Source organism: Rhamphochromis sp. 'chilingali' (genome assembly GCF_963969265.1).
Source record: "Rhamphochromis sp. 'chilingali' genome assembly, chromosome: 1".
Lineage (NCBI taxonomy): Eukaryota > Metazoa > Chordata > Actinopteri > Cichliformes > Cichlidae > Rhamphochromis > Rhamphochromis sp. 'chilingali'.
Window position 1 is genome coordinate 52,410,016 of NC_137929.1, and position 14,228 is coordinate 52,424,243.

At 37.8% G+C, this 14,228-nt stretch overlaps 1 protein-coding gene across 3 annotated transcripts; it reads right to left on the reverse strand.

Moving 5' to 3' along the window:
* Positions 1 to 1,197: 1,197 nt before the first annotated feature.
* On the reverse strand, positions 1,198 to 9,046 carry LOC308408165 (uncharacterized protein). Of its 3 annotated transcripts, none has more exons than XM_080900301.1 (7): positions 8,562 to 9,046; positions 4,680 to 4,755; positions 4,164 to 4,266; positions 3,832 to 3,870; positions 3,558 to 3,662; positions 3,381 to 3,404; positions 1,198 to 3,080 (listed from the first exon to the last, which is right to left on the reverse strand). In XM_080900301.1, exons 3-7 carry the CDS (start codon positions 4,237 to 4,239, stop codon positions 3,055 to 3,057), a joined length of 270 nt encoding a protein of 89 aa, XP_080756427.1. In that variant the 5' UTR covers positions 4,240 to 4,266; positions 4,680 to 4,755; positions 8,562 to 9,046; the 3' UTR covers positions 1,198 to 3,054. The 3 variants fall into 3 exon arrangements, with proteins under 3 accessions (XP_080756427.1, XP_080756425.1, XP_080756426.1); XM_080900299.1 differs by having other exon boundaries at positions 1,198 to 3,221; XM_080900300.1 differs by having other exon boundaries at positions 1,198 to 3,221; positions 4,164 to 4,279.
* Between the last annotated feature and the right edge of the window lie 5,182 nt (positions 9,047 to 14,228).

Genomic DNA, 14,228 nt, shown 5'->3' on the forward strand with positions numbered 1-14,228 from the left:
GCTGACTGTATGAGAGCTGTTGGACTGAAAGGAAAATGAGGTTGGAGGAGTGAGTTAACAGGTTAAGTTATGCAGTCTTGTTTGCACAACAAGGCTAAATAATTATATAAACTTTTCTCAGTCTAAATAGTGGACTTTGGTAGAATTAAAAAAATAAGTGTAGTGCAGGTCTATGATGATTTTTAGTGCTACTATCATCTAGTTCTGATTCTGGTTCTGTCTTGGTTAAGTCCTCAGTAGTCCTGATTTTGAACTCGTGTAGTCCTGTTTTAATTCCAGATCAGTTCTGGATCTGGTTGAATTGGGGTTTAGTCCCTGTGTCTTGATACAGCCCCGATTTTGTTCTGCCTTGCTGCTTAATTAAAAAACTAGTTTAAGGTGTCCTGCACATGTGATATATATTTTTCCCTATATGAAGTCATTCTTTTTTGAACAAAAGTCAAAACAGAGCCTATTAATCTTTCAGTCATTTCTACACCCCCCCCCCCCCCCCCCAAAAAAAAATGCCCGGTATGCCCGATGGCCAGTCCAGCTATGGTAGACAGGCAAGTAGGTTTTCAGTGCATTGTCAGACGGCCTACAGTAGAGTGACAGATAATACCAACATTTAGGTCACTGTGTCAGTGTGTGTGTCTGGATAGCGAAAGTAACACTGCTCTGTGTTGTCATTTTGAAGAGCTTTGTAAGTCTGTAGATGATGTTGCTGCAAGGGAGGCAATTTGAATGCATATGAGAAGTTTATGTAGTTATTAAAACACACACACACACAAAACAAAAACAGCAATTTGAGGGACAAGTTTGTCGGAATAAATAGTTGACCCACGAGCAGAACTGACGCATACAACATGTTTTCACAAAGGAGAAACGACATGAAACCCTGATGACAACTGCAGGTTTAAAGTTACCTGGCACACCCACACTCTTAGTATTTTAGCATATTTAATCAGTTAAAATTCAAAGTCCTGTTCAAATAAATTTCAGTTCATTTTTTTCACCAGGACTTAAAACTATTTTATTTTATTTTTTTTAGGTTAACATTATTTCAGATGAAGTAAACACAAGTTCTGTTGTAAATGTTCATTTTAAATTTTTGGTTTACCTCAGTACTTGTTTTGAGTGTGTCATCGCTACCTTCAGAGTTTCAGCCTTGTAGAAAATCAAGAATGATTCAGGGCAAGTGTCAGAATAAAAATTAGCAAATATGAACAACAGTCAAAAACTGGAGCTTTTATTCTTGCAAAGGAGCAAAAGCATCAAATACAAGGTTTCATGCAAGTGGTCAAAAGTGGAAGTCCCCAGTGAGCTTTATTACATTTTATCAGTCCCAACCTCCTTTGTCGTAAAACTGTCACACAACAACACTTTTCCTTTTACAGGCTTCTCACAAGAACAGTTATAAGCGTCTGTCGTTTAATAAGCAGATACTGTAATACTTTTTTTGGTAACCAGGCATGCTTGCATTAAGTGTACTGAGTGTGCCCTTGACTATCATACAACTCACACTAATTAGTACATTGCGTAACATATTTTTTCCATCATTTCCCTCCTGTTTATCCAGTTATGCCCCAAATTATAACATGACACAACACACAAAACAATTTAAAGAATATACACATTTACATACACATAATTAAGGCTGTGTTTATCAATAAAAACATTCAGTAACACATCTCTTCTGGTTAGGATTTTCGATATGCTCATCCTAAATGCTTTTCACTTCAGCTACTGCTGTTACATCATATTCTTTGTTCTCCAGCTCATGATTATTTGGTTCCATGTGTGGAATTTAGATACATCTCTGCTCACCCTTTCTTTTCTTTTCTTTTTTTTTAGTGGGTGCTGTCTTCGGTGAGGGCTTTAAAATGTTTAGGGGATTATTTTTACTGGTTCTATTCCTAGTTTAGTCATTAAATTTCTCCCCTGCAAATTTACAGGGCCTAAGGATGAGCAACAGACTCCAGCACTCACAGTTTGTTTCTCCAGACTCCCTATTTTCCATTTTCACAGTTTTTTTACCCATTTCTTTAGACAACATTAGATAGCATTTAGATTACTGCCCGTGTGAGTCCACAATCACAGAATAATATTATGTCTTTTCCCCAATTTTTAGGGTCACATGTGGTATATTATCCTCCATGTGTAAAATGTCTTTCAAATTGGCTCAGCAGATCATCTTTTTTCTCCCCTCCTGCATCCGCTAACAGTCCCTGGTCATATAAGAAAGTCTTCCTCCCTTCTTTGCCAGCTTTACTTCCCCCTCTTTTGTTCTTTCCTAAGGAAGCTCGTGCCCAATGTGCGTGACAACTGCAGGTCTTCACTGTCCCTTTCTCTACCATGAATTCCTTTTGTCTTTTGATTTGCATAATTCCTTAGTTCGTATTTGGTTTACTAGGTTTTTGCATTTCCTTGCATCTAGCTTCTGTCGGAAAACCTATTTGCCCAACAACAACAATTTATTATTATTACTTTTGCTTTTGACGTGTACACGCTGCCCTCTAGTCCCGGACTAGAAAAGTCGGAGTCCCGGACTCCCACCATTCGCTCCTCTGGTTTATGGAGCTCATCACTCTCCCAGTCGCCTCTACATCCTCAAACTGCTTTTTTGGAGAACGTCTTTCTTTTTAAGGAGTCCCAGACTCTAGTACCTCAAATGCAAGTGCTCAAAAGGGGAAGTTCCCAATGAGCTTTTTATTACATTGTATCATTCTCACCCTCCTTTGCTGTAAAACTGTCACACAATAACACTTTTCTTTCTACAGGCTTCTCACAAGAACAGTTATAAGTGTGCTCTTGACTGTCACACTGCTCACACTAATTAGTACATTGCATAACATATTTTTCCATCGGTAACTATGCTCCAAAGGCTTGCAGAGTGTAAACAATAGCACGTAATTTCTGAGTCCATGTGGATGAAGGGAAGCAGCTTGCACTGTAAAGCAATGCTGTCTGTTTACTGAGTAGAAAGGTTATATCAAAACATAACATCAGATACTTTCATGAGCATGGATAGCTGTATAACAGTAAAAATGATGTATAGAACATTCAAAGGATACTTTATAAAGGTACCATACATCCATAACCTAGAGACATGCAGCATATGTCACAAGCTTTGGTAAGTGATTCAGCACAACCTGAACAACAACAGGATAAAAGACTGCAACAATATTCAGAATATTTGGCGCAACATTTTGTACAGCGTGTTTCCTGGCTTGAAGTCGTACCTGCACACACACACAAACACACATATCAGTGCCCCCCAAAACAATAAACAGTTTTAATAATTTAATCATTCTGGTCAATGCATGAATTTTTGTAACATTACCCACTTTAACCTAGTTTGCACACTAGTTTATATCAACAACAAAGTCAAGAATACTCACCTTTATTTAACTTGACACGTTCGTCTAAAAAGAGTAAATGAAGTCAAAGTTAGTCAAAGAGGGAATAATGTTTTTTATAAGATTGAACTCTAGCATTAAAATCTCACATACAGTGAATATGAAAGATGATGTTGTCAACTCTCAAATGTGTGTGTGTTTTTTTTTAAATACACTTACTATCCTGTTCATGGTCAGACATTCCTATCAAGGCAAAGACAATCACAGTGACCATGACAATGCCAGCTATGATGCCAATGTCAAGGTAAATGCCTGTTTGAGGACCTGGAAGAATAAATGAAAGCATTGGCTGTAAAAACACGTTTTACTTGACTAAAAGTTTACATCCATCTATCTATCTATTAAGCCTGTTTTGCTCATTTGTGCCAAGTTCCTTTCTTATCATCTGGTATCATCCTTGGAATATAACCAGATAAGTGAAGTATTCTCTTACTTGCATTCTCTGTCGACGCTGAAGCAATGTTTATTGGAGCTGGTGGAACATTGAGAAAAATAAAATATGAATTAATTTATTGTCAAATATCACTTGATCTCACCAAATGACATCCGGTGTAACATTCACTTTAGATATGATACTTCTATACACTGTACTAACCAAAATCAGAATTTATATATGACCATTTTAAATAAAACAGAAAAAAATGACTTACTGAGAACAGAGGAAATAAGTAAATTCGACCAGTTACATGCTTTGAAATGTAATACGTGGAATGGTTAACCTCAGATCAAGTTTGTTTTATTGTATAATAAAGACATATAACGTACCCGTTGAGGCATCATGACTGAGAAGGAAAATTAGTAATCCTACTGCTGACTTCATGGTGCTCCGTAAATTCATCATGCTAGCAGGGCCGTTTAAAAGTCTTTCCTGTTCAAAGGAACTGCAGTCAAAAACAGGAAATGCCAAATATGGTCACTTAAAATATAATCAGACTGGTTGAGCCTGATCAGCACATTAGAAGTCAATGTTTGCATGTTTGGATTTGACTTGCGATAATATTCTGTCATCACTAGAGTGTCTGACAAATGTAAGTAATGTAATTATTGTAAATATAATAATAATAATGCATGATAATGCATCATATTACATTAGATTACTTTTCATACAAGTAGTTTACACAGACCAATAATTTTAGTTTAAAATTCAAACCACAAAATTTAAACCTGAAAGCAGCATTCAGCACTGATCACTGTCAAAATCTGTATATCTACAAAGCACACAAACAACATGGTGAAGCATTAAGGCATTTATTTTCATGTGGCTGATTGTAGTTAGCTTACCTGTAGATGAAGGGCAAAAATCAACACAACTCGGCTTCCTTCCTTGGTCGTGTCAACTTTTCAGCTGAACTGTTCTCTGTTCAGAAAAGAGGCAGTGCAAATTCAAATAAGAGAAAAACACGATTACAGATTTGTATAACACAGTCAGCCCACACATCTATGGCTACGTTCACACTGCAGGTCTTAATGCTCAATTCAGAATTTTTTTAATCAAATCTAATTTTTTTGTCTGCTTGTTCACACTGCAAATAAAATGCGACAGCAAACGCGCTCTAGTGTGAACGCTCAAAGCGGCCCGCATGCGCAAAAGAAGACGTCACACACAACGCGCTCTGTTCAGACCCAGAGCAAACAGTATTTTTGACTGATGGCCCTTAATATGAAGACTTCGGACTTTACGTTTCCCAATTTTTGCTTTAAGTTATTTTGTTATTTACATAATAATGTAGATAACCTAATAATGATCGTTATTGCTGTTTTAGAGAGGAGCGGTGCTTCAAAGGATATTTGAGATTTCTGTCAGAATCTGCAGATTATACAGTAGAAATAAAAAGTTCACGTTTCTCCAACGTTGTCTTCCCAACAGTTTCACTGACATCTACACGGGATGGACAGGAAGCGTTCGCGATGTCTTCTCCGGCGCTGATAATTGGCGTCTGTCTTGTGTCAGTGACGTAAAAGACGGATTTAATGCGACCTGACCATTCAAACAACAGTCGCTTTCTAAAACATCGGATATGTATCAGATTCAGTACCACATACGAAAGTGACCCAGGATTTGAAATTATCGGATTTGTGCCGTTCACACTGTCATACCATGATCAGATATGGGTCGCATAGGGTCGAAAAAATTGGATTTGATGCACTTTCGCCTGCAGTGTGAACGTAGCCTATGTCTACCCCATGTTCTTGGTGCAGGGCTCATTGATTGTATGAAGTCAGACCAGTCTAGCTTGGATGCTAGTCAACCTTTCACACCTAAGAATATCTGGAAAAACATTATAAAAACAAATCCAAACTCAGAGTGTTTTAACTTGTTTCACCTCTGAGGGTTTGTAGAAAAGGACTTACTGTATAGCATGCTATATGTACACCATATAGCTTGTCCTGTAACTAGGCAATGACCCACCATTGTGGTGAAAACACTAAGCAACTTTGTGACTACAACACATTTTTATTAATATTTTTATTCCCCCCGATAGAAGTTTAGAGTTTACCATGTCACACACTATCAAAACCTTTTAATTTACATGTTGAAATGAGATATGCATTGTGGGCATATAAAAGTAACAGTTATCTAAGCAGCTGCAAAATATGTGTCTGTCTAAATGTCACTCAGATAAGATAAAAAACAAATACTAAATTATTACTAGCAGAAGTTAACAGACACTTCTGATTCTGCAGAATGAAGACTCATTTTCACTTTCTGATTCCTGGTGAGTCAAACAACAACAAAGAAATCTAATTTATATATTTGTTCATTAAATCTTCAGTTCTCCCATTTCTAGAAGCATTGCACTAGTTTTTTGGAAATGGAAGATCTTTGATCATTGAAGTAGTCTGACCTGCTGGAGTTTAAGGTGTAAATAAGCTGTTGCTTTGTGAGTTGCATTTGAGTTTTTTTTCCCAGTTATAAAACACAATGAACAATTAGTCATAGTTCACTTTAGGTGGAGGAAATACTTTGATTACATGTTATAAACTGTTTTAGTGAATCTAAGGGAACATAATCATCCAGTTATTTTTCCAAGTGTGGGTGTCATCTGTGTGACTATGATAAGCAATCTTGAGCTCTACATGTCTAAACTAAAAGAAGAATGAGTGATGCATGTTTCATCTCGTCCAGTATTTCAGAATGCCAGCACCGCAGGGAGTACGAAAGGCTGTTGTTTTCAATATCTTGCCAGATGGTCCACAACAGAATAACAGCACACAGAATCAGTCTGGTTATTGTGTGTTTACACAATTACCAGCTCCAACCTCACATACATCTCTGCCAATGTTGATTTCCTGCAGTAACACTTTCTAGGCACGTTATCATATTCTTTCTCCAGATCCAGAAACACAGTGCAACTCCTTTTGGCCATTTCTATACTTCTTCATGAACACTCTCAAACATCACATGTTTAGCGTTCTTTGTGGAAAGGAGAAAGAGAATTACAGATGTCACTCAGTCCAGACTTTGCCTATTTGTTCTACTATTGCTGTTGATATGCTTGAAGTCACGGTGCAAGTTCGGCGTTCAGTTACTGAACAGAAGGCTTGGATACAAACCCCAAGTTGTTCTCCAATGTGTCCATCGGAGTGTGAATGTTGGTTAGATTGCACTTGAGTACAGAAGGAAGTGTTTGTATGAGTGGGTGAATGGGGCATGTTGTATGCAGCGCTTTGAGTACTCCAGGAGAGTAGAAAAGTGCTATATAAGAATCAGTCCATTTACCAGCCGATGTGTAATGTAAAATATAGTAATAATCTGGTAGTTCATAGAGTTTTTGGCTTATTTAATGAATAAGTCATATAATGTCAAACATTTTTATCCATGCTTTTTTTAATTGCACTCATTGAACACCTAGATTGCTCACTTGTTCTTGGGGGTGACCTAAACTCGGGACTAAAGGAAGAAATGGACTGCCTCAAACAGCAGGAACTCACCGCAACTGGCAATCCACAAATTTAGTTAAGCAGTACATGAGCTATTTCCGACTTTGCGGAGCACAGTGTTCTGCTGTACTAGCTGACGTACCCGAGCACTGACTGTAGTTGGTCGACTGATGCCTCTAAACACATCATGTATTATTGATACCTTGTGCTGCGCAGTGACATTTAATATTTCTTACTTAGTGTTACCTATGCATATGTTGTTTGCAAAAATAACACTGAATACTTATGCAACCAAAAACAACAGCAGCTTCCCTGCACAGATTTTCAGTGTTTTCTCTGTCTCTTCCTCTCCCTCTGTTAACTTTCTCCTCAACTTTTCTTTCTTTCTTTTTTTTTCTTTTCTGTCCACGGGTCTTGTCTGTTCTGATTATAATAACTCAAAATAAAATAATCCTAATAAAGATCTAATGTGACTATCAAATGGACCAGTATAGCAAAATGCATAATGATTCACTTGGAAAAGTAATTCTGTTGGCCATTTTTTTTTGGTCTTCAGACAACAATTCTTCTATATATTAAACAAAATCATGAGAAACATTTTGACTACATTTTGTTACTTTACACAAGAAGATGCCATTAACTAAATGGGATGCAGGCTTGAAGATACCTTGTATAAAAAATGATGTCTGTACACTGACATTGTTTAATTTTCCTAGGGTAAGCTGGAGTGTTTGATATGATATGAATATTACATTAAAACATGGAAGCAAAGAACATTCTGCTCTGTTTACTTGCACGACCAAAGAAATATATATGTATCTCTTTGGTCATTTTCACATCAGAGAGAGAGGGATAAAAGCTGAATAAAATGAGATGAAATAGAATAGCTATTCAAAAGCAGTAATGTGTTTCAGTTGCAAATGTAAGTCATCATAATAATTCAAGAGCCAGTGATGTGTTCAGTTCACTCTCCTTTTTTTTTTTTTTTTTTGCAATAGCTTCTAAAAGCCTGTGAGTCAATTAGTTATTCTGGACTCACCGGATGTTATCTGTATATTTACTACCATTCAGATTGTGTCAGTGAGAGACACGGTATCTGAGTGAGCCTGATTATAGCAAATGAGACAATTCTCTATGTCTATTTAATTCTCTATTACATTGAGACTGTCTCTGGACTCCATTACATATTCCACATATACAGGAATGACCCGTATCCCGTTACACTATAAACTAAAGAGATTAGCTGTGTATTGATAAAAGCAGAGGAATATAGTCGCCTACCTTCAGGAAACAGAGGAAAATGTGGGCGCTGTCCTGCTGCGCCTCCACTCGGAGCGAGTATGGCAAGCAGAGAGGGCCACACTTCTATGGGAGGCGGCACATCTTCGCCTGGGAGGATCGGCATTACTCAGCTGACAGTATACCTTATGCAATAGTCCCTTCGTTTAACATCATCACATAGATACAGCCATATTTACTTATACCCGCCGTTCAGGCTGAAGAAGGCGCTGCGGTATTCTCGATAGGTGTCGCCACTTAAACAATATCGCACCAAACGCGCTGATGAGGAGAAGTCAAAACCGAAAGCGAAAATGTTAGTTTGTGGAAAGAAAAGAGAGAGAAAAACCTCGACAAACTGTTGTGTGTCAGTATGTTCTGCGCTAGAATATCAGTAAAATAGTGGTAAAAACCAACACGATCGTACACGCCAGCTGTAGAATTTACAAAAATCAAGGAGTGCACGACCCCACGACGTGCCACAGAGACTGTGCACCGCTGAGTGTGATGTTAAACTTGTCACGGGACGCACGGCACACCGACCATAAAAACCTAAGTGGGGTTGCCTGTGCATAAAGCCCTGTGTGTTGCGCTCAGAGGTTTTCACGCTCGTGTCTCCCCGGTGTGCGTTAGCAGATTTATTATGAAATCTGTGGGTTTTTGACCGTTCTCCAGAATATTGAAAAGTGTAGTAGATCATCTTGGACTGTAGGAAATTGTAACAGAAATTGTAATAGACATTTTTAAATATTTTAGAAAATCACATATTCAAATAAAGGAAATGATTTGTAGGATTAATATGCTTAAAACAATCGTCAGTTTCAGCTAAAAATGAACTAATTAACTGTATGAATGTTTGTGTTCAAAATACAAATTATTTTTCGTTACTAATATAATTTTCTAAGCACAGCGAACAATTGCAAATAATGCAGAGTTATTATAGTTTGGGAAATAGAATCATTTTAATTTTTTTTTACTTATTTTATATCAGTAGAGCATAAAATTGTTGTTAATAAGAATGTGAACACACATAGAGGCTGTGGTATTCATATGATTACATAACAGCTGAAGAAGAGGTTTCAGCATAAATTAATCACTAATAAATTCATCATAAATAAGCAATAATTGTGTAGTCCATCTGCACTTCCTTCATCTATAACAGGCAGCTGCACAAAGCACTTTCGTAACTGTCCAATATGGCCGAAACACCTGCTTACAGCCCCATTGTTCCCTCATCCCTCTGAACACACTCCCACCATCCTGTGATAGCTCATTCTTGTGAACCTAGAAGAATAGCCCAGATCCTATAGTAATGTTGTTACACTAGACAAAAAAAACAAAACAGCTGACCCTACTGTTATCTGATACACATACAGTATGTATTCGCTCTCTTACACATATAATTCATCAGCCTTTCAGGGCTTGGTGGGTCCCTGCTGCATGCAGCCATAAGGAGGGCTGGGGGTGAGATTCCCCAGCTTAAACCAACATCTCTGCTGCCAGCATAGCAAGAGCCACTAGTGCGTTCTTCTCTGGCCACAGCAGGCACCTGGTCGGCTTCTCAAGATCATAAGTCACATGTTTAGCGCTCACCCAGAGTCACTGCGTCCAGCTGTGGTACCTCTGGTGTTTTGTCTGCGGGTCGCGGGTTTACATGCTAAGTTGAACCTCACTGTGGTCTGACGCTGTCAGGCCACTGAGAGATTCTCCTGGTATTTGAAATGTGCCGCCTCCCACAGAAATGTGGCACACCTTCCTCTTCACCCACTACACCACAGATTTCAACCACTGCACAGAGACCTGCCATCTTCAGAAGTTTTCTGATGACACTGCAGTGGTTGGATGCATCGGTGAGGGTGATGAGACTGGGCCATGGTGGACTCTTGTTTCATGTGGAGCAGCAGAATAATCTGCACCTCAGTGTGACAAAGACAGAAGAATTGACTGCTACCAGGAAAGCTGTGACCCCTGTTTAAATCCAGGGGGTTGACGTGGACGTAGTGGAGGACTAAACCTTGGAGTACACTCAGAGAATAAACTGGACTGGGTTAAAACACCACTCTAGAGTAGTGTTTAACTGAAACAATCTTGGGTGGAGGAGTAAACATGATCATGTAAACAATGCTGATAGGGTAAGGGCAAACAATGTAAAAATACTGGTCACAAGTGGACACCAGTCATTTCTTAATATTTTCATAACACAAATAATGGTATAGTAATAATAAATAGTTTGAATCCCACTTTTAATTACTTTACAAAACAAACATTGATTTCCTGTCATTTAGAGGATTTGGAAAATTGGAAAACCTGTAAATGTATTTAGACTATTTATACTTTTATAAAGTTAAATTTGTCACACAAGAACCACACAACCTTTAGCCTATTTCTGTAAAATATGTGGATTATTGTATTTACATGTGTTTTCCCTTATTCACAGCTTCTTCTGTGACTACCAACTCCTGGCCTCTTATTCCTGCTTTCTTTCTGGTCAGACTCTAATGCCATCTAGCGGTTATATCTGCATACTGCATTGCCACTGATCTTGTGGTTTCCATTTACTGCTGCAGGAAGATAGATTTGTAATTCTTGTCTTAAGCATAACTATAAATACATAAATTCGCTGCTGCCCCCTTTTCCTTATATATACTAGTTTTGATAATTAATGAGTTACCCATCGTTGTTTGCAGCCAAGTCATTTGTGGAAAATGTCCACAAATTTACACAATAACACAATTATTTTAACAGCAATTCACTGGTCTGATAACTTTCAGAGCTGGGAACCATCAAAAAATTGTACGTACCATATATGTTTGAAATCAATGTATATAAACTAATATAAACTACTATTAAGATGAATGAAGGTGAATTATACAATATGTGTTATATGCAGGGCAACTGACTACTCAAATCCAGTAAAAAAACAATACACCATTCCTTTTTAAGTTACAAACTATGTTACAGTTTCCTAATTCCACTGCAGTAAGACCACCAGCTGTCACCATGGAGATGGTGCAACACGCTGAAGATGAGTGGGTTTCAAATGACTGTTTGAATTTTTGTAAAAAAGTTAATTGTATGTATTTTTTTATCAGTTTTAACCAATAGCAGATGTTATACTTTTTAATCACATTGCGGTATGTGTAATAGACTGGACTGGACAGATTTGTATAAAACACAGACATGACAGAACCAGATTGTTAAGATATTTTGTCACTGTCTGTTGTATCACATCGGCAGTGTTTTATAACCCTGGTTTCAGTTCTTGTTTGTTGGTGCTTGAGTGTGTTATCATTGTGTCACCATCACTGACTCTGTACTTCTGCTTGTGCTCAAGTTCTCTCTGTATGTATCCAGGTGACTTGAGTGAACTTGTTAAATGCAGGTATCTCAAAATATCTGCATATTGTAAATGTATGAACAATGTATGAGTATTTTCAAAGGAAAACAAGGGAAAGAACAAACGTACATCAGATACAGTGCTGAGAAAAAGGATTATCCCCTTCCTGATTTATTAGGTTTTGCACATTTTACACACTTAAATGTCAGATTATCAATCAGATTGTAATAATAGACAAAGACAACATGAGTATGTAGAATACAGTTTTCTTAAGTTCTAATTTAATTTATTAATTAAAAAAAACAACTAAAAAAACTAACCAAACCTTCCTGTGTAACAAATTAAACCAATGGGCTTTGCCCCCTTTGTTCTCTCTTTTTTGCTGAATTATTTGAATGTAGCCACAATGGAAGGTTTTTGAGCATGAACAGAAACACAATGAACCAAAAATACAGTAGAAAAAGAGAGACGGGGCAGGGTTAAAGAAAGATAAAATGGGAGATGATATCATTAGTGGAAAAAAAAACCCCCACTAAAGGTTAATGTTCATTCCAGACTTTGCAACAGCTGTTTTTCCCAAATAGTCCACAACCCTTCTCTTTGAAGCCAAAGTTCAAATTATATTCCTTTTTATGTTTGAAATTCTGTTACTTTCTGTTAATTTCCGGATTTAATCTACAGGAAAGACACCAGCTGTAACCATGGAGATGGCGGAACATGTTGAAAGTTTTGAGAGTGCTGGTGTCGTCACAGTGCATAACTTCTAACAGAAAAGTTGCACAGAAAGGTACAACACATCTCATTATTTACAATATATTATCTGTAATGGCATATAATGGATTAAAAATGTTGCAAAATAAATGCATGACTGGATCGCATCTTCACACAACACCAGTACTGTTGTGTCCTGAGTCACTTCACCGCGCTGTTTTCTAGAAATCACAAAATACAATGTAATGCACAGAGGATAAAAAGAGAGAAAGACTAATTTACTTTTACAGAAGAACAATACCATTGGTATAACAACGTATACTTTATTGAGCCCCATGGGGAATTTCCTTCTCTGCATTTGTGGGCAGCCACCAATCTAGCGCCCGGGAGAAAGCGTGTAGGCTGGCTGTTCAGGGCATTGAACCCCTGACCTTCCAAACATGAGAACACCAACCTAACTACTGAACTATCCCTTCACTGTAAACCGCACGACAGTATTGTGCAGTGGTTAATACTTGCCTCACAGCAAGAAAGTTTTGAGTTAAACTAGAGCATCTGGCTGTGACCTTTCTGCTTGTTGTTCCCATGTTTGCGTGGGTTCTCTCTGGGTACGCTGACCTAAAGAGGTTGGTTAATTGGTTGTTGCCTATGCGCAATGTAGACAAAAAATGCACATAGGTTTAAATGATTGTTTGTCTCTTTGTTAGCTCTGTGACAGACTAGTGATCTGTCCATGGTGTACTCTGCCCACTGCCCTATTGTACTGTAACTGGGGTAGGCTCTGCCCCCCAGAAACCCTGATAAGCATAAATAGAAGAGAATGGATTGATTGGAGTGACAACTCAGCCTCCATCTCCACTGTTTAAGTGGGCATCTGGGATGTCTTCTTGATCAGTCTGTTCTGTTTCTTTTGTCCCAGAGATACTGATGCCCCAGCACACCACAGCAGATTCATAGAAGGGCTTCAAAAGATCCTCATGCACTCCAAAATTTGCAAATGTCCATTGCAGATGCAGCCTGCCCAGTCCTTTCCTGTAGATGGTATTTTTGTTGTTAATCCAGTCCAGTTAATTGGTCAAGTGAACAACCAGGTCCTTTTATTGTATGAGTCTGCTGTCCTTTTTCACATTTCTTCATCTCAGCTCCTAGAGTTTATGTGAATTGCGAAAAACTCCCCAGTAACTGATGTTAAAAACATCTACGCAAATTTTTGGCTTTGGCTAAATGTTTAAATCATCATCATCCTCATCATAGTTTATTTATATAGCACTTTAAAAACACACAAGGCTGACCAAAGTGCTGAACAATAAAATATAATAGATACCATAAGAATAATAAATACGATAAAATAATAAAAATAGCAAAAACAATAAAATATCGGTAAATACAAGTCAGTTAACCACTGAGTCAAAAGCCAGCGAATAAAAATGTGTTTTCAATCTGGATTTAAAAATCAGCACTGATGTCGATATCCTAATGTGAAGAGGAAGATTATTCCAAAGCTGAGGAGCCACGATAGAGAACGCTCGGTCTCCTCTCAGTTTCTTTTTTTTTTTTGCCTGTCCCATTTGCTTCTTTAGCCGTCAGAATTGTTGTCTGAAGGCCAACAAGGATACCCAGTG

Bases quoted from the DNA above. Each gene is read 5' to 3' on its own strand.
- LOC308408165 (XM_080900299.1), bottom strand. From the start codon at position 4,239: ATGATGAATTTACGGAGCACCATGAAGTCAGCAGTAGGATTACTAATT. The intron at 3,871-4,163 runs GTACGTTATATG...ATGTTCCACCAG, and splicing joins CAGTCATGATGCCTCAACGG to CTCCAATAAACATTGCTTCA. The intron at 3,222-3,380 runs GTGAGTATTCTT...GTGTGTGTGCAG, and splicing joins ACGTGTCAAGTTAAATAAAG to GTACGACTTCAAGCCAGGAA.